At 59.9% G+C, this 24,315-nt stretch overlaps 1 protein-coding gene and 1 long non-coding RNA gene across 6 annotated transcripts; one reads left to right on the forward strand and one right to left on the reverse strand.

Annotated features, from left to right (window-relative positions):
* Window positions 1-2,347: 2,347 nt before the first annotated feature.
* Window positions 2,348-16,364, reverse strand: CLK3 (CDC like kinase 3). Of its 4 annotated transcripts, none has more exons than XM_027067776.2 (13): window positions 16,216-16,364; window positions 12,578-12,729; window positions 11,744-11,960; window positions 9,802-9,898; window positions 9,458-9,524; window positions 7,016-7,132; window positions 6,162-6,328; window positions 4,871-4,965; window positions 4,651-4,780; window positions 4,318-4,400; window positions 3,824-3,903; window positions 3,483-3,573; window positions 2,348-2,843 (listed from the first exon to the last, which is right to left on the reverse strand). In XM_027067776.2, exons 2-13 carry the CDS (start codon window positions 12,727-12,729, stop codon window positions 2,667-2,669), a joined length of 1,473 nt encoding a protein of 490 aa, XP_026923577.1. In that variant the 5' UTR covers window positions 16,216-16,364; the 3' UTR covers window positions 2,348-2,666. The 4 variants fall into 4 exon arrangements, with proteins under 4 accessions (XP_026923577.1, XP_026923578.1, XP_053079700.1 ...); XM_027067777.2 differs by having other exon boundaries at window positions 16,168-16,286; XM_053223725.1 differs by lacking the exon at window positions 16,216-16,364 and adding an exon at window positions 16,142-16,163.
* On the forward strand, window positions 12,723-23,753 carry LOC113601885 (uncharacterized). 2 transcript variants are annotated; one of them, XR_008299037.1, is made up of 4 exons: window positions 12,723-14,139; window positions 14,247-20,187; window positions 21,768-21,897; window positions 23,370-23,753. It is a non-coding gene; the product is annotated as an uncharacterized LOC113601885 (long non-coding RNA). The 2 variants fall into 2 exon arrangements; XR_003423207.2 differs by having other exon boundaries at window positions 12,723-13,007; window positions 14,204-20,187.
* The last annotated feature ends 562 nt before the right edge of the window (window positions 23,754-24,315 follow it).

Here is a 24,315-nt window from a genome sequence, read left to right on the forward strand (position 1 = left end):
CCTGTCACCTGCCCTTAGCCGGGGAAGGCTTTCCCACTGGGTGTGCGCTGTGGGTGGCAGGCTGAGTGGCTCTAGGCATCTCTACACTTGGCCCCCTTCGCGGCTGGGTGGGGCTTTGTTTACAGACTTAGGCAGCTCACAGACCCGTGTTTCAGGTTTACAGTCACTGGGGCCTGGGCAAGCACCTTGTGGGATGGGGTGGGTCCTGTTTGGGGGCCCATCCTTGCCGGAGCTTGCGACTTCATCTCCCCTGCTTCCCTAGCCGGGCAGCCCCACCTTCTGATCATGTCGAAGTGGCTGTGCTGCAGTTGCCCGCTAGAGGGCAGACTTGCACTCTGCATTCATTTTGAGGGCTTTGAGGAGGCTTCCTTCCCAGAGCCCCACCACAAGTTGATTTGGGGGCTTTTGACCCTTTCTCCTGAGCTGATGCAAGTTTTATGCTGGAATTTCTTTCAGGGGTCCTTCCTTTCCACTCCCATCGCTCCGAGAGGCAGGGAAGGGGGTGACATCAGGATGGTTTTACTGTATTGGGATTTTATACTGTTTTTCTGTTTTCAGCGTAGGTAGTATAAGGTTATGTTACTGTAGAACCACAGTGCCCATCTTGCCAGCCGTGCCCCCCAGCCCCATACTCTCTTTAGCTGGGGGCAGAGCCTTTGCCTAGTCTGGGGCCAGAGCCCTCAGGGTGCAGCTTTAATGTTCAGTATTGGGGAGGTCCCTGGGGGAGCCTGGTGCTGAGCCAGAAGAGGCTCCCTGGTGCTTCTGTATTCGGCTACCACTATCCCACCCCAACTTCCTTGCCTGCATATGTACCCCAACTTCCTTCTGCCCCCCCCCCCCCCAATCTTTCCCCTGAAAGGGTCCTCTGCAGCTGTCATCCCAGAGCAGGGCGCATGCCCCTCCCCTGTCTGGGCTCCACCCCAGTTCTTACAGTGTCTGGGCTTTCAACCCTTTATGGTTGTCCACTCTAGATGAGTAGGCTTGGGGCCAGCCCCCTATCTCAAAGATGCCAAAATGAGTCTAGTTCTAGATGAGCTAGCTGGTGGGGCTCAGCCATAGGAACATACTGCTGCTCAGGTCCTAAGGCAGTAAAGCCCTTGGACCTTCACAGGCTTAGGCCTTGGAGGCTGGTTTCAGAACAAGAGCTGTGCCCTGGAGTCCCTGGCAAGGGCCCTTGCAAAAAGCTCATGCTTTTAAAAAGCCTCTTTCAGGAATTCAGGCTTCCTTCTGTTCTCTGCCCACCCACTCTGGTTAAGGCGGAGAGTGGGAGGGCTCGCCAAGGATCGTGGACACAGGGTAGGCCCTGGTACCTTGGGTTTCAGGCTACTTACACTTTTCTTATAGGAGCATAGCCAGGAGCAGATGAGGCAGGGCAAAGGGCTGGTCCCTCCTTTCCTCCCATCCTCCCTCAAACAAATGGTCTCCAGTAGTGGGAGGAAGCCAGACTATGAGCCTTGTCGTGTGTATCCTCCCTGAGCTTCTGCTCACTCTCAGGGCCAAGAAGCTCCCAAGATGGGGCCCTCCCTTTAGAGGCAGGGCCATAATCTGAGGAGCAGTGCTGGATTACAGGCATTGTATGTTGTAAGCAACCATTAAGCAGATTTTGGGTGCCTGCCTGTTAATGCAGTTAGGCCCCCCCTTGGGTACAGTGGAAGGAAGAGCTCGAGGAACCCCAGCCCAACGGGCCCTGCTTGCTCCGGTAAGTTGCAGTGGCCCTGGGGTGAGGACCGTGTTAAGGGACCACTGGGAGCTTATGCCCAAGCCTCTCCGTCTTCTCCCTGCAGGTGGCTCTGGAGCCTCTTCCTGCCTTCAGCCCGGGCCTTCTCCAGTGGTATTAAAGATAAGCATGATTCCTCTACCTTCGGCTCTTTTCGGAGGCCTCCTGCCCCCCAGTGCCCAGTCCCCAAGGGGCCCCAGTCAGGTGGTCGACTATCACTCCTGCAGTTCTTGGGGAACTAAAAACCAGCACTTAAAATAAAGCTAAATGACGGAGTCCTGCGCTCTGTGGTAAATTGCTGCGTAGGCTGCAGTGAGGTACCGCCACTCGGGCCATAGGAGCCCAGCTTGATCATTTCATGTCTGACAGCCTCCAGGAAACCAGCTGTCAGGCACATGGGGCCTCAAGTGCCAGCCGGTGACAGGGCTGGAAGAATACTAACACTAGGCGCCCCTGCCCAGGTGCAGTAGGCCACTCCCCCTAGGTTGCGCGGGCTGAGGGGAGCAGGTGCCCTCCAGCAGGTTCCCCCCACTTCTGAGGCTCTTCTTCTGGGCCCAGAGGGACCCCTGGCTTCTGTCTTTCCACTGGCTAGCCCTTCCGTGCCCAGTTCACACTTAGCTCTCCACAAGCTGAACTGCTAAGAAAGACTTTATTAATCAGGTAGGGGGAGGAGAAGGCAAGGAGCCTGGAGACGGACACACCGGTACCAGGGGTTACAAACAGTAAGAAACACTTTATTATAACTTTACAACATATAAATAGCTTGGGTCAAATCTGTGCTTTCTGGCAGCCGGGTATCAAGTCCCCTCCCCTGCGGGCTCCTGCCTTCCTTCACATTGCACTGTTCGTTTGGTGGCTCTGGCCCTGGGGCCCGGTGGTGGTGGAGGTTGGAGAAGAGGGGCCGGGCAGCCCAGTCCCGCTCTCCATCGCACGTGGTGGCCTGCGTCTGTCATCTGCTTGGGTTGCGGCTGGTGTGGAAGGACCGCTCCTCGGGGGTCAGGCCGGCAAAGAAGGGGTGCAGCAGGGCCTCCGCCAGTGTGATGCGCTGGGCAGGGTCGAATTCTAACATCCTCCTCATCAGGTCAAACAGCTGCACGTGCTCCAAGGAGTCCTGGAGCATGTAACTCTGCTCAGGGACACAAGGTGCCTCAGTGTGACGGCAGGGTTGTGGGAAGCCTCGCTGCGGGGGTCAAGGAGGCAGTGACGCCTCCCCGGAGGACTACGTCTCCCCTCCTGGACAGTGAGCAGCTCCTTTCCTCTCATGCCCGTGTAGAGCGTTTTGCTCTGAACTTGTCAGGCTACTGGGCTTCTTGCTGGCTTGGTGCCTCTGCCCCCACATGCAAAGTCCTGACAGGTGGGTAGAAATCACCTCTGCAGAATTCGCTTGTCCGAGCACCAAATGCAGTTGCCAGAGGCTTCCAGGCCGTGTCTACATGTCCCCTCCCCCTCCCCTCTGTCCTGCCTCGTTCTTCCCAGAACTGAGAGGAGAGAGGGACAGGAGGCAACAAGGTTTCCGACATCTGGCTCTTCTGCTGTTGCCCAATTACGTCCATAGCCACCCTCCGGGGAAGGGGTAGGGCTCAGGGCCCCTCTGGGGCAGTCTGCATGGAGCCCCGTGCCTGCGCCCAGCAGCCTCGGGTGCGGCCCCAGGCAGAGCCCAGGCGAGGAGGCCGCCTTTAGCAGCCTGGCCTGTCTCTGCTGTGTGTGTGCCTGGTGCCTGGGGTCTCCCTGGCCTGAGGGGAGCTGGGGGAAGCCCGAAACTGACCTTCAGAGGCTTGCAGTTCTCCTTCACATACCGGCCATCAGAGCTGTTCTCATCCCAAACCAGGCCCCCCTTGTAGAAATATTTCTGCTTCCTGAAAGTGAGGGAAAGGTCAAGTGGTAGGGGGTGGGGAAGGGGCCACAAGTCTCGGGTGGGGGTCGGGGTTCCTAGCCGGCCTGACCCAGAAGGGCAAGCGGTCCGCCGAGTCTCTCGGTGTGTACGGCAGGCAAGGCCGCCGTGAGCCCGGAGGAGCCAGGCTGTCCCGGAAAGACAGGCTCGTGACCCACTGCCAAGACCGGAAAGGCCCCAGAGGCCGGCCCCAAGGGCGCTACCCGGCTCCTTACCTGGTACGGTGGATCATGTGCGAGGGGATGGGCCCCAGGATCTTCTCCATCATCACTAAATGTTCTCGGTTCTCGTGGGTCTATTGGAAGGTTGTGGATAGAGCAAGCAGGGGTCAGTACCAGCCTCAGAGAAAATAAGGGACAGAAAAGATGGGCAGGTGCCCTCCCTGCCCCAGGAGAGGCCAGTCCACCAGTGGAACAGCAGCCCCGGTCTGTGACCCGGCGGCAGCCTGCCAGCCTGTTCCCTCAGGGTCAGGCTCACACCCCTCAGCCTTTCGGCGGACTCATCCATCACCACACACCTCTTCCCAAAACGCGCCCTGCCTGGGCCCGTCTCTGCCCTTCACTCCTCCTGCCCTGGCCCTCCATCCCGAGGCTGAGCACCAGACTCCCCGACTGGTGGGGGGTTGAATTGAAGGGCTCCCCGCACCGGCCCCGCCACTTGCCAGGGGAGCAGGGCGCGGGGCAGTGCAGTGACGCGGGATGGGCCTCACCTGGAAGAGGGTGAAGCCCCGGTAGTACTCAAAGAGGATGCAGCCAATGCTCCAGACGTCACAGGGCTGGGCCCAGCCCAGCTCTGAAAGCCAAGATGGGGAGAAACCATGAGATTCAGCCCTGTGCTCCCAGCCGAGAGGTCAAAGGGCAGCGGCCACTCCGGCTGGCGGGACTCTTGCCCAAACCTCAACAGGAAACCCTTTCTCGGGAAGGCCAAGTCGGCAACCGCAGTGACTCTAGCATCCGTCCCTGGTGGCGGGCACTGTCTCTATCCGTACCCTCCCCCAACGGCTGTCCACTGGATCAGGGCCGGGGGCTGTACAGTCACTCACCAAGGATCACCTCAGGTGGGCGATAGTGACGGGTGGCCACGATGGTCGTGTGGTGCTCATGGTCAAAGGTGGCACTGCCGAAGTCAGCTACTCGGATGCTGGTGTTCTTCACTGACTTCTCCTCACAGCTCTGACAGGCAAGGGGGGCGAGCCAGGTCAGGAGTCCGTGCCATGGGCGACCCACCCCAGAGCACAGCCTCGGCCTCGCCCTGACCGATACCTTGTGCTCATTGTAGAGGGTTTCAAACTCAGAATTCACAAACAAGATGTTCTCTGGCTTCAAGTCTGTGTGGGTCAGTTGGTTTTCATGTAGAACTGAGAGAGCGGGAGGAAAAAAGCAGAAACTTGAGAAGCCTGGCCGCCTCTCTGGTCCTCCTGCCAGCTCTGGGCCGGCTCCCTCCTCCACAACCGGCCCGCCAGAGCCTTGCCCACCCCTAACCTCAGCAGCGGGCCAGGGATACCAGACTGTGTCCACACCGGCTTCCCTCTCCACAGTCCTCTATGCTTGGGGCCTTGGAAGGTCCTGACACTCTATGAGAGGGGCAGGGGAGACTCTTCCCACTTAGAAAACCTCCCTTCACCTCCTCTGTGGGGGCCTGGCCTCCTGAGCCTCTCTCACCAAAGCTGCAGCACCAGCCCTGGCATGGGTCCCTCTCCCCAGCGCAGCTACGCGATCTGCAGGGCCCGGGGCAAAATGAAAACGCAGGTCCCTTGATTCAAAAGTCATTAAGAATGTCAAGATGGCGGGAACAACGTTCAACTAACCACGGGGCCACCCGTGAAGCACAACCTAGGCCTGAGCGGACATACCTACCATTTCCTCCAGCCCCTGCCCCACCGACGGTGGCACCCGCCACCTCTCACTTTCTGGCTCCAGACCCCCTTCAGCACGCTGTGACCCACTTCTCCCCAGCACGGGCCCCTCTCTTCTTCAGAGTGAGTTTCAGCATGTGCCGGGCTCTGGGCCCTCACTGCGCCGCTCACCTTGCTTGGAGTCTCCGTCCCCGTCCCCACCATCTGTGCGGACCGCATACAGCCTAGCCCTAGGCCTGTCTACCTCCTCTCTGAGGAGCCTCTGTCCTGCGCTGCCCACAAATCCTGCAGTGCTGAGCACGTGTGCCACCAAAGAGGCTCTTAAAGGCTGGCGGGCAGAGGGGATGTGATGGCCAGACAGAGGGTGTCCGTGTGGGCAGCGCCTGGGGGTGGGATCTGCCAGGGCAGGCTTTGACCTTTCATCCTCTGCAGGAAGGTGAGAAGGTACTAGTAGCCGAACTGATTACAGCCGCTCTCCTTCCTTCCCGAGTGCCCGTGGCACAGGTGGGCTCAGGAGGCCCCTGGAGGGGACTGAAGCTTCTCCATCCTCCCAGAGATCCCCACCTGAAGGCTTTTCAACTAAAGGGGCCCTGGTGTCTCTCAGGCCCCGTAGAATGGCGTGCTGGTGTGAACGGGGGAGCGTGAGACCGCCGGGCGAGTTTGCCACCCTACATGCCCCGTGAAGTGTGGTCACTTACATCTAAGGGCGTGGCAGAGCTGGTAGGCCATGTGCCGGACGTGTGGTAGGGGGTAAGGCTGGAAGTTATTCTCCTTCAGGAACTCAAAGGTGTTCTTGCCCAGGAGCTCAAAGGCGATGCACATGTGACCGTGGAAGTTGAACCAGTCAGACATCAAGACACACAGGCTAGAGAAGGACGATGGGTGGGGCTCAGGCTCTGCTGGAGGGCGGGGGCTGGCTCCCCGCCCCTCCCTCAGGTGAAGCCAGTCCCCACTCCGGGCCACTGGGGCACGTCTCCCCAACAGAAGTCCCCCAGACCAGCTCAGGGCAAGGACTCAAGTTCTGTTGCTGTAGGGGGAATTCCGGTCCTAGGTGTTCTGCCCCATCTATTATGACCTGGGCATAATCCCTACACCTCAGAGAGTGATGGCATCACACACTTTTTCCAGCTCCCTTAACCGAGCTTCTCGAGTCTGCAGGGCTCAGCGCAGTGCTCGTGGGAGAGGAGCTGCTTAGCCTGTGTGTGCGGAGGTGGCTCTCCTTCGGAGCTCTCTGACCATGCCGGAGCCCCAACGGCCTCAGGCGTGTGTCTTGTCTACACCTGCCGTGACCCCCAAGGCCCCTATTCACAGAAGTGGGCTTGGGGGACTGCCTGGGAACACAGAAATGTTTGGGGTGGAGGCTGGACTGAAATCCAAAGGCTCCTTTGGCGAGACTCACTGGCCCAGCTCCCCTGGCTCTGGGAACTGGGAGCTGGGAGCAGGCCCGGGGCCAGTGAGAGGACATGGCTCTGCCCCCGGGTCTAGGCAGCCGGGGCTGGAGGGGACGCCATCCCCACTGAAGGCTTCCCTCCTGCTCCCGGCCGACACTCACAATTTGTTCTCTTTGTCCTTCTCCTTGATTTTTTTGAGAACATTGATTTCTAGTCGGGCGGCCTCCCGGTACTTGCCCACGTTGCGGATGATCTTCAGGGCAACCTGAGACTTCCCTCTGGGACCAGGGAAGGAAGTGCAAGTTCTTGTGAGAAGCGCCCCGGCCCGTCCCCCCACCCCCACCCCCACCCGGCACCTCCTGGCAAATACCATCCAGGACTCCAGGAACAGGGCCTGCTCTGAAGACAGCAGACACCGGACACCCCTGCCACCCAGGTGACACCAGACCTCTACTCTCCCCTGGCATCTGTGAGTTAGCACTCTTGGCATCCGTGCCAGCCTAGGCTTATCTGATGTCAGCCAGCTGCCAGCAACCAGAGGGCAGTGGGCAGAGGAGCAGAGGCCTAGCCCACGGACCAGCACCAGCTCACTCAGTAACCCAACCTGTAGGCCCATCAGCCCTGACCCTGGCCAGGCCATCCCACCCAGAACTTTCTTGCAGCACCTCCTGACCTTCCTAATAAGCACATCTCCAAACAGCTCCCCCTGGGGTGGGGGTTCTAGGGGGGAACGAAGCCTTGGCAAGAAGGTTAAGGGTGCCAGTAGAAGGGCGCCCCGGGGAGCACCTCATTGGGAGCCCCAGGATCACTCCCTTTACCACACTCCCTGCAGCCCCACCAGCCTGCCTACCAACCAGCCACAACATTTCTCAGAGACCACCGAGCGCCGGGAGTCCTCTTTGGTGTCCAGTGAGGATTTTAACAATTCCTGCCCTGCATTTCCTAGCCCCTAGCCCTGCCCCGCAGGCCGCCTGCAGGATGCCAGCAGAGCAGGAGACCTGCTGAGATTTGGCGGCCGGGCCCAATGGCTATCAGGGAGGGACAGCCAGACTTCAGAGGCCTGGTGGGGGACGGGAGTGACACAGCCCTGGTCCACGAGGACGTGACCCCGTGAGGTGTCTGGGAGGCTGGCCATGGTGCCTAAGGAAAGTCTCCCTGGCCCCAGGGCAGAGGCATGTTCTCGAGAACACCTGGTTTTTCTCTCCCTATCCCGTTTTCCTGGATTTCCAGGGCAGGGAAGGACCTCAGAGGAAAGGCTACCCTGCTCCAGGCTCCTAGAACAGGACCCCTCAATGGCATTCTCCTCTGCAACACAGGGAGCTCATCATTTCCACAGGCAGCCAGCATTAGGGCTGGAGGGCTCTGGGGATAAGGCCCTTTGCTGAGCTGGAGGTCACCTCCTCATAACACCCCCACTGGCCAACTCCCTTTGGAGCCCCTAAAAGTTCCCTGAGCCTTGTGCCTTCCCCTTTAGGGACTTGGCTCAGTTTCCCTCTGGCTGCTCAGAATGCCACAGCCCAGAGAGCTCAGCTGCGCCCATGTGCCACAGCTCTCAGATCTGCCACATGTCTCTCTGGCCAGTGTGGTCTACCCATCCCTAGGCCCACTGGTCCCAGCCCTGACCTTTTGGGCCCTGCTGGGTCCAAGGGGTTTTTAAACAGGAACTGGGAGCCCAGGGAGGTTTCCTCGCAGTCACCGTCACCACCTTACTGGGGACGACAGGGCTAACTGGATTGCTGGCTCTAACTGTCCTTTCCGAGCTCCCCGTGTGGTGGTTCTTGGTGCCAGCCCTCAACAACTGGGGGTACAGGTAAACCCCGAGTGCGTCTCTTCACCTCTAACACCGTGGAAGGGTCGGGACGGGTGGCACGTGGCTCAAGTGAGACAGCATGGACACGGGCACTCTGTAGCCAGCGCACCAAACCAAAGAGAGTGCCATTAAGGGAGGTCACGGGCTCCAGGGAGGTGGCCTCCCAGCCTAAGGTAAGAGTTCTGGCCTTGAGGAACGGCAAAGGGACGAGAGCGTTTCCCTGTTCAGCCTAGAAGGCGGCAAGGTTCCCCCGAAGCACCCGAACACACACAGATATACCCCCAACTCTACCTGAGCACACTCAGAGGGACCCGCAATCAACCCTGGCCACCTCCGGGGAGGCAACGGCCTGTGACGTAAGAGAGCCCAGGTCTCTCTCGACTGGGACGTGCGTGGCCTCTCAGGCAGGCCTCCGAGGGTGGGGGCCTCCGAGGGTAGGGGCGCAGCAGTATGTCAACCCCCCCGCCAGGCCCAAACCCTAGAAGAGATCGCAAGACGCGGCCCCAGACCACGTAAGGGCCAGGGCCTTGGGCCTGCTCCAACACCCACCACCACGGCCCTGGGGACGTGGGGCAACGCGGGCAGCCCCGCTCACTGGCCGGCACTACCTGGGCAGGGATGCACGTGCCTGCGGAACCCCAGGAATGTCTCCCGACCTTCAGGGATCAGAAGAACCCCAACACGTGCAGGTCAGCACCCTGCTATGGTGCTACCCTTCAAAAAGCAAAAGGATAAACCGATCACCGCCACCCTCGGGAGCCCCAGGCTAGCTCTTCCCAGGAGGAAGGCTCACCTGGCGTGGTCCAAGCACTCCACCACCTTGCCAAAGGTGCCTTCACCCAGGTTCCCCACGATCTCATCTAGGAGAGAAAAGAAGCAGGGCGTGAGGGTCTGGAGGGCAGAGGGTCGGCAGCTCCTGCAAGTTCACAGCATTCAAATTCTCAAAAACAAAAAAGGTTTCTCTCTCACTGCTACACTCTTAAAAACAGAAGTTGCTAGCGTCTGTGTCATTCAGGCAATTACTGGTGGCCCCGCTAAGGCGCCACGCGCAATAGAGGCCCCTCCGGGCAGGAGAGGTCTCGTCTAACAAGGGGGGTAGAAAGTAGAGAGGTAAAGTTTTACGAAAGGTGGCTGTACATCGCTCTTGGAGCCAATCGCCGATCCGGCACACCAGGTGGCCCTCCTTGTCATCTTCCACACTCCGGCTGCTGCGCTTACTGCTCTGTTGGCTTCTCTGCATGCACCGCCCCCCGAAACGCCATCCGACCAATCGCATGGTAGGCGGTTCCGATTGACAGATTGAGGTGTCAGTCAAAGGCAGAGGTGGAGACGGTGAGGAGCCGGTGGGTTGGTTGGTTGGATTTTCCAGATCCCAGCATTTCATAAGGCACACAGCATATATAACGATAGGGATATTGCAAGGGACACGTCAAGACACAAACTGACTTCAAAAACAGAAAAGTAAAAACAGCTACAGGTATGTAAAGAAAACTCGGACATTATCTAAGAGAAGGGCGCCGCAAACGCTCAGAAAGACGACCAGCCTCTGCTGCCGGGGGGCCGGGCCACGCAGAGAGCCACAGCCCGACTCCCTTCTCCACTGAGTGTCCCCCTCCCGGGCCCTCCCGTGATGGCTCCGGCCGGGACGAAGACGCAGCGAGAACGGCGCAAGAAGGTGGCTGGCTCAGCCCAGGTCCGATCGTCCAGCGTGGGTGGCAGCTGCAGAACGCCCAGCCCGTCCTTGCCTGCCTCTGTTTGCACACGCAGCCCTGCACGTGCCCGACAGCTGCCACTCAGAGCCAAGCTGCTACCTGCCCCCAGACAGCATCCGAGGCCAGACTTCACATCGCCACCAGAAATGGCCTTCTGTCAGCAGCCCTTGTGCCACCGGCCTCGAGCGGGGAAGGAGCCCGGGATCCTCTGGGCCAGCCGGCCTCCTACCACGATGGCCCACACAGGCCCCAAGCCAGCTCCTGCCCTGACACCCGTGATACTCACAGGCCAGGCCATCCTGAGCCTCGTGATGACAGAAGGCACCAAAAAGAGAAGCAGCAGAGCCACAGACCCGCACCGCCATCTGCAGCAGCGTGTGGCAGTGTGCGGGAGGCCACCAGGCCACGCAAGGCACCTGCAGTCAACCCTCAACCCGTGGCCACTCAAGGAAGTCCAGGAAAGCTGTGCAGAGAAGATGCCTGGCTGCCTGTCCTCCGCCACTACTCCTCAGGCCGGCGGGAGGGAAGAGGGGTGGGGAGGAGAAGAGAAGACAGCACGTAACCTGAGAGACACACGAGTGGCCTTCCTCGCAGGGGCCCGAGTGCCGCAGGGGCTCCCAGTCTCGGCAGAGAGCTATACAACCTCCATGCTAAGAACACCGCCAGGCCCCGCTCTTGGCATGCGGCCCGCGAGCAGACAAGGCCTGGGGCTGCGGGCCTTTCTGCCATTTCTTCCGGTGCGCGATCACACAGGCAGCCCGTCCCCCTCATCCTGACCGCCTCTCACAGGACGAGGCTGGTCTGAAGAGGGCCTGGCTGGAGGTCGGAGGGGAAGCTCCCGGTCTGAGCTGACTGACAGGCAGACGTCCCCTACCCGCGGGCACTCCAGCCTCCAGGCCTTTCAGGAGGGGTGTTGACACGAGACCGAGGAGGTGGGTGCCGTCCACACCAGTCAGAACACGCGGCTGCACGTGCGGGCAATCTCTGGGTGGGAAGGACCAGGCCACGCAGCTCCAGACCAGCAACCCTATCAGGTTCTCTACGTGTCCCTAGCCACTCGCACCATGTGGCCTGTGCCTGGAGCCGTGTGGAGACATAGACAGGCCGGGGGCCAGCCAGCGCCGGAACCAGAGCCCCTATCACTGCCACTGCCAACGGGCCAGAAGACAGAGGAGCCGGGCCTGCTGCTCAGCCCTGCACCTGGACCAGACAACACACACACACACACACACACACGCACACGCGCACACACACCAAATGCGCGTGCACGGGGCTGGCAGTACTCACCCACACCAGCCAGCCTGAGAGAAGGCTAGAAAGAGGTGAGGCCTTTAAGCCCCAGCCGGCACACTCTGGCCACCACTCACCGAGGAGGCGCTGCTACAAGACCTGGTGCGGCGTTTGTGGCAGTGGTGGGCGTGCTTGCGGGTCCGGTACGGCTCCCTCTCCCGCGACCGCCGACGATGATGGGAACGGGAAGATCCATAGCAGTCCTCTCCAAAGGATGGGCTCCGCTCTTCACACCGGTATGTGTCACTGTCGCGGCGCTCCCGGTATCTCCTCTGGTAGGGCAGGCGGTCGTGGCTGCCAGAAGGGGGACGAAGACACTGGTGAGATGGGGACCTTCCTCCCACCGGCCAGGTTTCTGCTTCTGGGCCAAAGGCATGTGGGGAGACCCCTACACAGAGCTCACAAGGGCAGCCTGTTGGAGCTGAGGGGAGGGGAGAGAGGGTGTATGTGTGAAGTCCAGCCTCCAGAACCTTGGCCGCTGGTGGCAACTCTCCAGTGCAGGTGGCAGGGCACCAGGGCAGGTGAGCAGCGAGAGGGCTTCAGAGGGTCCCAGTGCCCCAGAACTCCCTGTGGCTGCTAAGACAAGGCAAAGGGACCAACCTCTGGAAAGGACAAAGACTGTGTTCCTAACCCCATCGAGGAAGGCTCAGGGGTCAGCAGGGGAGATGCTGGCTTTGAAAATGGGGGGACGTGGCTGGAGAAAAAAAGGCTCAAGGGTAGAGAAAGGGGCAGCAAGGACGGCAGCGAATACGGAGGCCCAGAAACGCATGAGGTCAGGGGCAGTAAGCAAGGTGCCGCAGGGCAGAGGCGGCAGGCAGCTGATGGGACCCAGGGCTGCCACACGCCTCCAGGCCGTCTCGCTGGTCCCAGTGAGGGAAGGAGCCCTTTCCTCCCACCTAATCCCCTGTCACCTTCTGGACCGAGATCTCCGGGGCGGAGGCTCCCTTCGAGACGGATACCGCAGCCTCCCTTCGTGCTCCCGACTGTAAGACCTCCTCCTCTTCCATCGGTAGCTCAGGTACGGGTCTGGCTCAGGGGAGCGGTATCGCTTACAGTGATGCATCTAGGCCACAAGGAACAGAGAGCCCTGCTAAACACGCAGCCAGCCACCTCTAGCCACAGGGCTGCTCGGGAAGCCTAGGAGCTCCTGAAGAAGAGGCCCATTGTTCTGTTTGGGGGCAGCCCCTCCCAGGGGTTTATGAAGTGAAGAAGAACTCTGAGGTCACACTGGTCAAACAGCAGACAATGGGCAACACCCTTCTCCACCAGTGAACAAACAGCTGCCTCCCCAGCACAGCACCGTCGTCCTGAGCACTTGGGGCACCAGGGGAGCCAGCACAGGTGCGGAGATAGAATGTGGATTGGGGGGGGGGTGGGTAGGGGGTGATGGTGAGCACCATCACAGGAGATCAAGGCCAGGGAGAAAGGAGAGCCTCCTGGGTTCAATTCCCTCCTGTCTGTGGGGTTGTATGAAGCGACTGGTCTGCAAGCCAGAGGCCAGAGTCAAAGGGCTGTTGGCAGGAAGCCAACACACAGGAGCAAAGGGTGAAAGCCCTCAAGTTTAAAGCCAAGTTGCCTGGCTGAAACCCTGAACTGGACCCCACTCAAGGGAGCAAAGACCACACACCAATGGGAGGAGCCATAGGCAGAGACAAGAAGACCAGCCCTTGGAGAAGGAGGTGCACAGGGTCTCTCCAACATTCCCTAGGCCATCTGAGGGCCTGGCCAAACAGACGTGGGGGTCTGGCCAGCCCCTGCTGCTGCTCTACGCTCTGTCTCAGCACCAGTAAATGATGCCAGCTTCCTCAGGGCATCCAAGTTTCTTGCCCAAGGCCCCTCAGGCCACCTGTGGTGCCATGCTAAGCAGTGCCTCCCCTCTAACTGTACCACTACTGCCCCCTTCCACATTCCCTGTTCCAGTACCTTCTCCTGTGCTCATCTCAGGAGTAGCCGGAGGGCTGAGTGCCTGGCAAGCTTGTGAGCTTGGAGTGGCAGGCCAAAAGGGCCCCACCTCACTATCCCTGTTCCGCAGGGACTTAAATCCACCACAGGAAATTGCCAGGCTAGATCAGACACCAGCTGGGAAAGATGGATGTGTGAGAGCAGCTCCCTGTTCCACCCACACCCAAAACTCTGACATTGGCTCCACTGGAAGGCTGGGCCAGAGACCATGGCCAGCCTTCCTCCCAACCCTTTATTTGGCCTTAGCCAACCTCCAATGGTGGTCAGTCCTGGGCTTGCCTGACTAAGCACATTTGGACAAACCCACTGCGGCTGCCCGATCTCCTGAGAAGGGTCTATCAGGAGAGCAGAATGCAACCGCTCCCCTTGGATGAGCAGGGCAGCAAGGCATATCTGACTAAAGCCCCAGAAGCTTCTCCATGATCCTGAGAAAGTCACTGCCCTCGATCTCCCCCCCAGCAGGTTTCTTCTCCTATCCACCTGGAAGCCCAGGGCGCAGCAACTCTTAGAGGTAAATACTATGTAAAATTACCAGCAGCTCCCCCAAGCCTAAACTGCTGTTCTGTTTTGATCAGGTGACTAATGTTTCACTGCTTTCCTGCAATCACCCTGGGTCAGGTGCCCAAATTATGGAATGAAGGCAGCATCTCACACCTCACTGAGTGACATGGAAGATGCTCCAGTGGCCAGGCAGAGGTCTGCCCATCCTCGCTGGGTGCACAAGGCGCCAGAGCTGGAGGAGGGACGTGGTTCGGTCTGCACCAGGCCAAAGACTCCCTCCCGAGACCTAGAGGATTCTTAGGTCTGTGCGTGTTCATGTTAGTAGACCGAGCACAGGTTCAGAGTCAGACAGATGTCAGGCTGAATCCTGACACTGTGCCACTTCTAGCTGTGTGCCTTCAGGCAAGTTAACAAACTACTCTGACCTTCAACGTCCTCTTGCAACAAGGGGATAGTAATTTCTTACGGGGCTCTGCAAGGATTAAATCATGCCACTTCTTTAACATGCCTAGCACATGCCTTCAGGTCAAATGCTTTACTGAAGTCAACTTTTTCATAAAAAAAAAAAAAAAAAAAAAAAAAGTTCAAGGTAACACCTCTGGGTCTATGTTAAATGCCTTAGGGCATAAAGGATTTTTTTTTCCTCCCCAAGACCCTTCCTCAAGGAGAGAGCGAGCTCTGGGCAGAAAACCCTGAACTAGATCCCAGTGCTGCCACTTACTGGCCTTGTGACCTTACATAAGTCACTCTAGGCCTCGGTTACCATACCTGAAAATTGGAGATAACACCTCCCAGCCAACTTGGCAAAGGAGATGACAGGTATGAGAGCTATTAAGTACCACATAAAGTAATCACAGCAGAGATAACTTCTCCCTTAACACATTCTGAGCAGGTGAAATTTTGGAAATACCAGATATCCCTCATTATCTTCCTAGTCAGGGCTCTAGATCCCATTTCTCATCAATTACCTCTGATTCTCTGAAACGCCAGCCTATGGATTATTTAAAGAGGTTAAGGGTCACAATTATGTTCAGGAAGGCTCTACCCTTACACAAAGAAGAAAGAGATAACGTAAAGGAAACCAGGCCAAGGATGCCAGCTTTTCTCTAAGCATAGGCCTAGTCGGCTTCTCATTTGCTGTTCCTGGCCAGAGAACTGGGTTGACGAGAAGAGCAGCCAGCCAGGTCAGCGTCTGCCCTCCCGGTTCCCAGCCACTCCAGCGCCCCATGGTTATTTTTGGCTGACGCTGCCCCACCACTGCAACCTCAAACCTGCCACCTTACAAGTCGCCACCACCGGGTGAAACGCTCCTCCTTTTCAAGGGCATGGAGGAGGGAAGCTGGAAGATCGCCAACTCCGCCTCGACGGGGGCCTGGCTCAGGCAACTCCCACCCCAGGTCCACACCAGGGCACCCGCACCCGGAACTAAAGCACACAGGGACTCCCGGACCAGGGAGCAGCCCGGGCATTTGTACTGTCAACTTGGGCTGGCCCCTCCCCCGGGCTGGAGCGGCTCCATCATCACAACAAAACGCGTTGGAGGCCCGCGGCTCTCGCTCGCGTCCCTTCCAGACGTGCCCTGGGTCTTAGAGACCTGAGCCCCTTCCCCCATAACCGCCGCCAGTGGCGGCCAGGGGAGACTCCGGGGGCAGGCGGATGGCCAGCCTGAGCCAGAATCAAACTCCAGGCCGTGCGGGGAGGAGGAGTCTACAGACCCAGCCTCGAGCCAAGGGTATGGGAGGGGTCTGAAGGCCCCTCCAGGCTCTCCCAGGTAGGACCCCGACCCCATTCCACGGGAGGTGCAGGGCCGAAACTGAATCCCTGCAGGGGCCTCAGAGGCAGCTCAGATTCCGACACCGCGGGATCCAGAGGTTGGGGTCTGTGGTGACCGCCCCTCCGGGGGAGAAGCGGCGGGTCAGGGGTGAGAGGTCGGGGCCGCGGCCAGAGGCGGGCCGAGGAGGAGAAAGAAAGAGAGTAGGCCGAGACCGAACCGGCAACTCGGGGACCCGTACCCAGCACGTCCTCTTCACCAACTCACCCCCCGCCGCTGCCGCCGCCGCCGTCGCGGGCCCGGGCCCACACTCACCGTCTCCCAGGATCCGGCTGCGGCTAGGCCCCACTCCCCGCTCCGAGCGCCTCTTCCGCTTCCGGCTCCGGCCTCCGCCCGCGGCGGCCCCGCCCCTCGCGTGACGCAGCCGTCCCCAGTCCTCGCTCGACCTCGCTCGGTGGTCTGGTCGCTCTAGCCCCCGACTCGAAGGCTCTGGAGGACCCGTCTTCGCCGCCCCGGTCCAGGCGACAGCAGTGGAGACTGGTTCCGGGAGGGCAGAGGGGACGTCCCCGACTGCGGCCCGCCCCCCGCCGTGTCGCGACGCACGTAGGCCCCAGGACTCCGCAAGGGTACCGTCCCGCGCTGCGGGCTTTGGGAGCCCCGACCCGGCCGGGGATCGTGCCTGCTTCTCGGACCCGACCCCCACCCCCCCGTGCCCGCCAACCCTTTCCGCGCGGAGAAGCGGGCATTGTTGCGCTGACGCCTCAGTGAAAATCGGACGGGCCTTGAGCGCCCGCCTGGCCCGGGGACCCCGGAGGGCGCCAGAGATGACGGAAGTCTGTGTCCCGAGGTTCAGGAAGGCGGTCGCGACTCTCGGTTTTGTGGAAGAAGCAAATGAGACCTTATTCTTTGTGTGTGTGGCGGGGCGGGGGGGGAGGTTAAAGACATGCGGCACGCCCACATTCCCATGTGCATGCAGAGCAGATTCGCGGAAGATACCCGAGAGCCACGTCGGCGGGGCTTCTGGAGGCACGGGGTCTGGGGGAAAGGGAGTCTCGTTCTCCCTGAGCGGCGCAGTGAGCGGACTCGCAGTGTGTCTCCGCTTAATAGACCCCCGCCAGAGGAAAGCCCGCGCCCGGCCGCGGCCAAGCCCCGCTGGCCTTTTTTTGCGAATCACTCGACGCCCCCTTTGGCCGAGGTCGCGAGGACAGGATCGCTGAAGCCCCTCCCACCCGCTGCCCCGCCCCTGGTGAGGGCGGGACGACGAGACCCCACTTTTCCACGGGAGAAAAACCGAGGTGTGGTCCTTTGTGGAGACCTCACGGTTTGTGAGAGTTCGCGCCCCAGGGCCCTCGCTAGCGTCGCCCGGCTAAGCGGGAGGCTGCGGCCCCTCACTGCCCCCACCCCACGCCAGGGCCCGAACGGCACGATGCCCCGCCCCTCCCGGGACGGCTCTGTGAGGGCGGGCCGCCCGCCTTCAGGCCGCGCCCACTCCCCAATGAGGGCTGGGCACGCCCCTGATGCGAGGCGTCGTGCCCCCGCCCCCGCAGGCGCCGTGCTTGCGGAGCCACCCCTCCCAGAGGCGCGGTGCTTCACCTCGCCTTCTGTCTCTGGCGTTCCCTTAAACTGACGGCGTGGCTCGAGGGGCTGCTTAATTCCCCCAATTCTATGTTAGATGCTCTCCCGCCCCCCATCCGAAGTAAACAACGGAAGCTAGGGGAAAACGGGAGGCTTGCTACGCTAACGCAGCCTCAAGAACGGCTCCCGGTCCCCTTCCAACCAAAGGCACCCGCCCCCCAATACAGAAATTCAGGAGGTGCTTCGATTGTGCTGTGGGTGACCGAGAGCCTTGCTGTCCCCATTCCCTTAGAATCCTGCCTCAGGGCTGGAGGCAATGAGTTGCCATTCTTGCCCGGCCCCCGTGCTTGGCCACAGGCCGCGGCCACACCAGCCTGCTTTCATCTGGGGTTTCATCCACTCACACGAGGTGAATGGACTCTGTGTCTCCTCCCCGCATCGCGTCGCGTTGCCCGCGTTTTCCAAGGCTTCCGGAAGCCAGGACCGCGTGGGCCGCTGAGGGTGGAGGAGCTGAGAGGGGAACTCCCGTCTCCAGCCCTGCCCTGGGAGCCAGGTTCTTAAGGGTTAAGCCGGCCCATCTTCCCACCATCCCTTTCCATATTAGGAACCCAGGAGCCCTGCCTCCCAGTAAGGAAGCCAATCTCATTTTCTGAAATGGAACAGGAGCCATCTCCCAGCCCCTTCTCCAAAATCTAAAGTTCAGTAGCTGTCCGTGCCTCAGATTCTACCATCAGAGCTTCATTTTTTTCATTAGGGCTTGTCTTTTTGTTCCTGAAAGAAATAACACCTAGAAGAAAAAGAGGCAGAGTATCAGGCACTTGGAAAAAGATCTGACCTGAGGTGAAGTAAAGGTAACTCTCCCACCCCCAACCCTCTCACCTCTTCCCTCCAAGGCTGAGATTTTGGGAACTCGCCTGGGGAGCTCAAGCGAGTGGGTCGTCTCCAGGAGCCTTGCTCCATGTCTTTCCAGGAACCTTGTTCCACATCCTCTGACCTTCAAGGACCAGCCTCTTTCCCCAGGCCTCTACCCTTGTGCGCACCAAGTCTTTTTCCGTGTGGGCTGAGAACTGCAGCCTGGTTCAAAGGCCCCAGGGAAATGCCCCTGCCCTGTGCCGTGCTGCCAGTCACCTGACACCCCCAGCAACTCTTGCCCCTCTTGATGTCCCTTTTGCCCTGCTGGGCTCCTAGCTCAGCGTGCTGCCCCCTCCCGGCCCCAGCTCCTCTGATCCCCTCCTTGTCCTGCCCACCCTGACTACCACATCCATCTTTGTCTTCTCTGGGGCTGTTAATTCATCTTTGAGCCTCGGCTGTAGGGTCACCTGTCTGGAAAGCCTTCCTGGGTGCTCCAAGGGGGGAGTCAGGCTCCCCTTCCCTGCGCTCCCACAGCACTGAGGGCCGTGCCTTCTGCTGCACAGGCTCTGCAAGTTCAACATCTGGTCTGTGCCACTCCCTACTCCGGCAGACCACGAGCCCTTCCACGACCAAGCCAGGCAGAGTTCGGGTTCTCAGGGGGTGCTGGGGGCTACCGTGGGGAGCGCCTGTTTTTAGTGGGAAGACAGAGCACCCAGCCGGAGGGGAGTTGTGGGTGCTCCCCAGGGCCTGGGAGAGCGGGGCGGTGGCCAGTCCTCATGGTCCATTTTGGAGAGGAAATGTGGAGAGACAGCTCCGGAGGGGCTGCAAGAATGTGGGTCTGGAGACGGGAGAGGAGAGCGGCAAGGTGTCTGAGGGGAGAGGGCTGGTGGGTGGTAGTGCCATCCTGAACAGGGGGCGGGTCTGGGAATGTGAGGAGTGAGCAAGTCACTTAGGGGGTGGGGGAGCTCAGCCCAGTGATGCTGTCCTCAGTGAGCACCTTCTCCCTGTGCCTGCACAGAGCTGGGGCAGGGTGCCTGGTGCCCAGGGGTGTGGGTAGAGAGACAGTGCTAGGATTCTGAAGCCCAAACCCTGGAGGTGAAGTGGGTGGGCATAAGGACAAGTGGAGTGTGCAGCCGCTATCAACCCCACGAGGCCCCTTAACCAAACTGGTGGGGCCTAGGGCTCAGGGCCCCCACCTTACAGCTGAGGCTATAGAAGCCAAAGAGGGCACTGAAGCAGTAATTTGGCTTAAGGGCTCTGACCCCCACATTAGAGCTAAACTACCATGTCCCCCAGATGTTCCCCTGTCCCCTACCATTTCCAGACTCCCACACTGGGAAGGGGAGCAGCAGGGGTGGGGGAGTGTGGGCCCAGTTCACAGTGGACTCCCTTCATGACCTTGGGGCAACAGGTGAGCCCTTCTGAGCTTCACCTCCCCCTGCCCAAGATGGAGAGCGCCAGATGAGCTTGGTTGTTTAGCAAGTGGCCAGGCCGTGGTCAGCATCACAGCTCATAGAAGCTGTTGGAACGGAAAACTTCAGGGGTGCTGAGGCTGGTGTTTATTTGTAGTCTGAATCATCAGGGAAAGGTCGAGGCCAAGTGGTTGGGGTTGACAGGTTTAGGTGCATGTTCAGCCCCGGGGCCTCAGTTTCCATGTCTGAAGAGGGGTCTCAGAAGCTGATGCTCTGGGAAGGCAGGACTGCCCCAACTCCAGGGCTTCCCATCTATCCTGCTCTCAGGACCCACACTGAGGCAGAGCCCCGTGGACCTGATGCCTGGCCCCTTCTGCTCTCCCTGGCACTCCCGTCACTTCTGGCCACTGGACCGTGCCTGCTCACCAAGCCCCACTGAAGGGTGCAAGTGAGTGTGGGGAAGGTGGGCACAGCAGCCCCTGAGGCCCGAGCCGAGGCTGGGCTCCTCTTTCCTGGCAGGTGCTCAGACAGAGCCCTGGAGCAGGACTGGAGGCCGTCAGAGAAGGACCTGCGGGTATGGCTGGCAGAGCGCATCTGGCAGTGTTGGCTGACCACCTGTGGACGGCGCTGGAGGCCCTATTGAGCGAGCACAGGGGCCGCAGATGCGGGGATGCGAGCTGGGACTCTGCAGGGCCCTGTGTGAGCTCCTCACTCTGGGGCACAGAGTGAGGTTCCCGTTCTCTCCCTGGTCTTCCTTGCTTATCTGCAGGCCCAGGGAGAACCCCTGAGCTACAAAATCCTCTTCCCAGGCCGAGAGCTCTAGAATGCTCCGGGCTGGTTGCCCACATCTGGGGTCAGGTTCTCAGGAAGGCTTGTCAAGGTCTGGGGCATCCAAACGAAACAGGAATCGAGTCCCCAACAGAGCTTCTGTGAATAGTGTCATTTCTGTGATGGCGCCCCTGGAGGTGTGCAGTGCATTATCTGGTGTGGCTGGGGGCACTGGATTGGAGGCAAAGGAAGGGCCAGGGCCCCTGTGACACCCACGCACCCCCCGGCCAGAGAGTCAGAGGGAGGGAGGCAGCTGGTTTCAGCTCAGTGGATAGAAAAGTTTCCAAGGCCCAGTTGCCCCTGGCGAAAGCTGCAATCCCCAGGGAGTGAGGAAGGTGAAGGCTCATGCAAGTTGAAGATTCTAGGGGAGGCCCCCAGAACCCCTGCCCCATGTGGGCAGCACCACACTGTGATGGCCTAGGCTCCTAAGCTTTTAGTCACCGGGGGTCTCAGCCCACAGCTGACCCTCCTAGAGCTCCTGCTCCCTACCATGCTGGGGGTGACCCTGGGGACCCACCTGTCTGCTCCTGCCTCCCACTCTCTAGCATTCCATGACAGCATCCCTACTCCTTTTGCTGGAGCTCCAAAGCCATCAGCAGCTAGTGTGGAGGAGTGCTGTATCAGGTCCAGCTGGAGGTGGGGGGTTACGTGTCTGGAGCCTATAGTGGTAACAGCAGCCCCTCAGAGCTGTGGGGCACAGTCCCAGGTGTACAAGCCAGGACTCGGGTCTGTGCTGGGCTAGCAGCCGGGCCCTTGGTGGGGCTTATCGCAGCGGTGGAGCAGGCAGGGCCTCGTGGAGTCTGCCTGCTTTATCAAAATCTACAGACACTGCCGTGCCTGGGGACAGGGATGGCCCTCTGCAGGGGCTCTGTGCTGCCTTCAGCCCTCCTGGCAACAGGTGGAAAGCTCCCTGGCCCACCTGGCGCAGGAGAGGCACCAGCTGCAGGGATCCCAGAGACAGGAGTGGAGGCCAGACCGGGACACACAAGACAGGTCAGGGTGCCCGGTTATGGGTGAAGGGCATGGTGGCAGAGGACGGGCAAATCGTGCTACTGCAGACGGAAATGGAAAAGGCCCAGCCGTGTTTGGACCAGAGGAGCCAAGGGCCCCATGGGCCAGAGCCCTTCTCTAAGTGGGTGCCTGGCAGGGCGCTGAACACCGGCCCTGCCTTCTACTTCATTCTTTGGTCTTCATTCTTAGAGCAGCAGCTGGCAGAGGAGGGCAGTGCGAAGATTTCTGTTCAGTTCCCTCCCCGTCAACATTTGGGAAGACGCTGCCATCACCCGGCCTACTCCCCTCCAGGTCCAGATGGGAAAACAAAGCCATCTTTGTAGGGAAGAACTTGTTCAGGCTCCAGACAGTGTGGTCTGGAGGCTGTGAGGAGACCTCAGGATCCTGGACCGAATGTACCTGCAGGAGATGCTGGTGTCAGGCCTGCAGGGCCAGGAGCTGAGCTGCGATGGGGACAGGGCCCGGGCACTTTAGGGCCCGGATGACGTCTTGATGGGGGCAGCCGAGACCCCTGCCCAGGCTCAGGATATAGCCTTCCTGCAGGAGCAGCTGTTGATCCTTGGGTCAGGTGGCCCAAGACAGCTGGCAGGATCGCGCCCGCCCCCCCCCCCCCAGGGGAATCCAGGGCACCAGCTGAGCCAGCCTGTGCCCACCTATACCAGGGGGGCAGAGAACCAGGGGATTCTAGGCCCTGACCTTGGGGATTCCAAAGTTGGATGAGGGGCCTAGGGACACCATGGAAAAGGGAATGCCCAGGAGGGACAGATTGGAGCAGGGCCTCCACACAACGCAACTCCAGCATGCACCGTTCCCACTGTGGCCCCAGAAAGCGCCCTTTGGTGGTACGCAGCCTGCCTTAACCCGTCTGGTCCAGATTGAAAGCTTGGGGTTTGGAGAAGTCCCTTGGGGGCTGGGGAGGTCAGAGGAGGCCTCTTGGAAGAGTTGAGTCCCAGAGGATGAGGGAAAAAAGGGCTCTGGGAGAGGGTAAAGGCCTGGTGGCTAGCCTGAGCAGACCGATCCCAGCCAGGTGAGCCCCACAGTCCGGTTGGAGGCCGAGCCATGAGTGGGGGGAAGGGGGGTCTTCACAAGTGAACAGGAGACTCTCAGAAGAGCTGGGCAGAACCCCCGGTGACCAGTGGTCTGCTTAGAGCAGCCTAGAGGCTGGTCTCCACAGCCTCTAGGAGAGCACATACGGTGTCAGAGGGCCCCATGCAGGCCCTGGGGGCAGAGCACCAGGGCTGCGTGCGGAGAGGGTGGTGTGGCGAGCAGCACTGGGGGTGCCCCACGGAGGCCTGGCAAGTAGCCACTCAGGCCCACCCTCAGATCGTCTCACACTGGGTGAGATGGCCCTGTTGGCAGGAGGCGGGCCAGCCTCTGTCCCCAAATCCTGAATCATGTGGCCAAATTCCCAGATTCCCTTCCCTGGGTATTAACACTCCTGGGTGTCCCATTCTGGCCCTTTTAGGGGAGCACGGGGGAAATCTTTCAGCTTCCACAAGTCCTGTCTCTGCCACGTATGGCCAAACCTTTCCTGCTGGCCCAGGGCCAGGCTGGGGGGAGGCAAGATGACCTTAGCTGCTGGGCTCAAGTCAGGATGCTTGGGAGTGGAAGTGCCCAGGACAGAGGGCTCTGTGTGTGTAGGGGCCACAGAGGAGGCGTCTCTGCCCCAGTCCCCATCCCAGCCGGTCAGACACCGTGAGGACGTCCACGCAACTTGCAAAGAAACCATTGAAAATGGGTTGGGGGAGATCTGGGGCCCATACTGTGTCCACTTCTACTAGCACACTCTAGGTCCAGGAGGTGCCAGTGCCCCTAAGGAAAGAGCTGGAAAAGGAAGAATCACATCCCAGGCTTCAAGAGAAGGTGGCTGAGTGCTGGAAGGCACACTGGCACCAGGTGGTAGTTGCCCTGAAATTTAAAGAACTGCAGAGACCCCAGACAGAGACCGAGGCCTGGTCTCCCCAGGTGGGCGCTCTCTGCCCACCTTCCTCTCCCTCCCCATGTGCCCCCTCTCCTCGTTCTCTTCCCCACTGCCCAGTCTTTCCTACTGCGAGCCATTTAGTGTCTTTCTGCTCTTAGGCTGCCCACTAGCTTTATCCTACACTTCCTTCCCTTCTCCTGCTTCCTCCTCATTACGCTCCACCCACCCACCCACCCATCCATCCTTCTTTCCATCCCCCCCCCCCCCCCCCCCCCGTTCATCCAGCATACCTTCCCTGAACATCTACTACATGTCTGGCCCTCTTCTGTGTGCAGGAGAACCAAAGTCAGATCAGACCACTCCTCGTCCCCAAAAGCTTATGGTTTGGGGCCACACAGTCATCAAGTTGGCAATTACAATTTAATACGTCTGATGAGGAGAGGGGCACCTTGGTGGCTCAGTTGGTTGAGCATCTGATTCTTGGTTTCGGCTCAGGTCATGATCATGGTTTGTGGGTTCAAGCCCCACGTCAGGCTCCATGCTGACAGCACAGAGCCTGCTTGGGATTCTCTCTCTCTCTCTGCCTCTCCCCTGCTTGCTCTCTCTCTTCCTCTCTCAAAAATAAATACATCAACATTTAAAAATATATGTCTGGGGCGCCGGAGTGGCTCAATTGGTTAAGCGTCCAACTTCGGCTCAGGTCATGATCTCGCAGTCCGTGAGTTTGAGCCCCGCGTCGGGCTCTGTGTTGACGGCTCAGAGCCTGGAGGCGGCTTAAGATTCTGTGTCTCCCTCTCTCTTTGACCCTCCCCCACT

This window comes from Acinonyx jubatus, chromosome B3 (assembly GCF_027475565.1).
Source record: "Acinonyx jubatus isolate Ajub_Pintada_27869175 chromosome B3, VMU_Ajub_asm_v1.0, whole genome shotgun sequence".
NCBI lineage: Eukaryota > Metazoa > Chordata > Mammalia > Carnivora > Felidae > Acinonyx > Acinonyx jubatus.

Bases quoted from the DNA above. Each gene is read 5' to 3' on its own strand.
- CLK3 (XM_027067776.2), bottom strand. From the start codon at position 12,729: ATGCATCACTGTAAGCGATACCGCTCCCCTGAGCCAGACCCGTACCTG. The intron at 4,966-6,161 runs GTAAGTGACCAC...CCGCTCTCTCAG, and splicing joins GCTCTGCCACGCCCTTAGAT to TTCTACATGAAAACCAACTG. The intron at 2,844-3,482 runs GTCAGTTTCGGG...GTCCCTGAGCAG, and splicing joins AGAACTGCAAGCCTCTGAAG to AGTTACATGCTCCAGGACTC.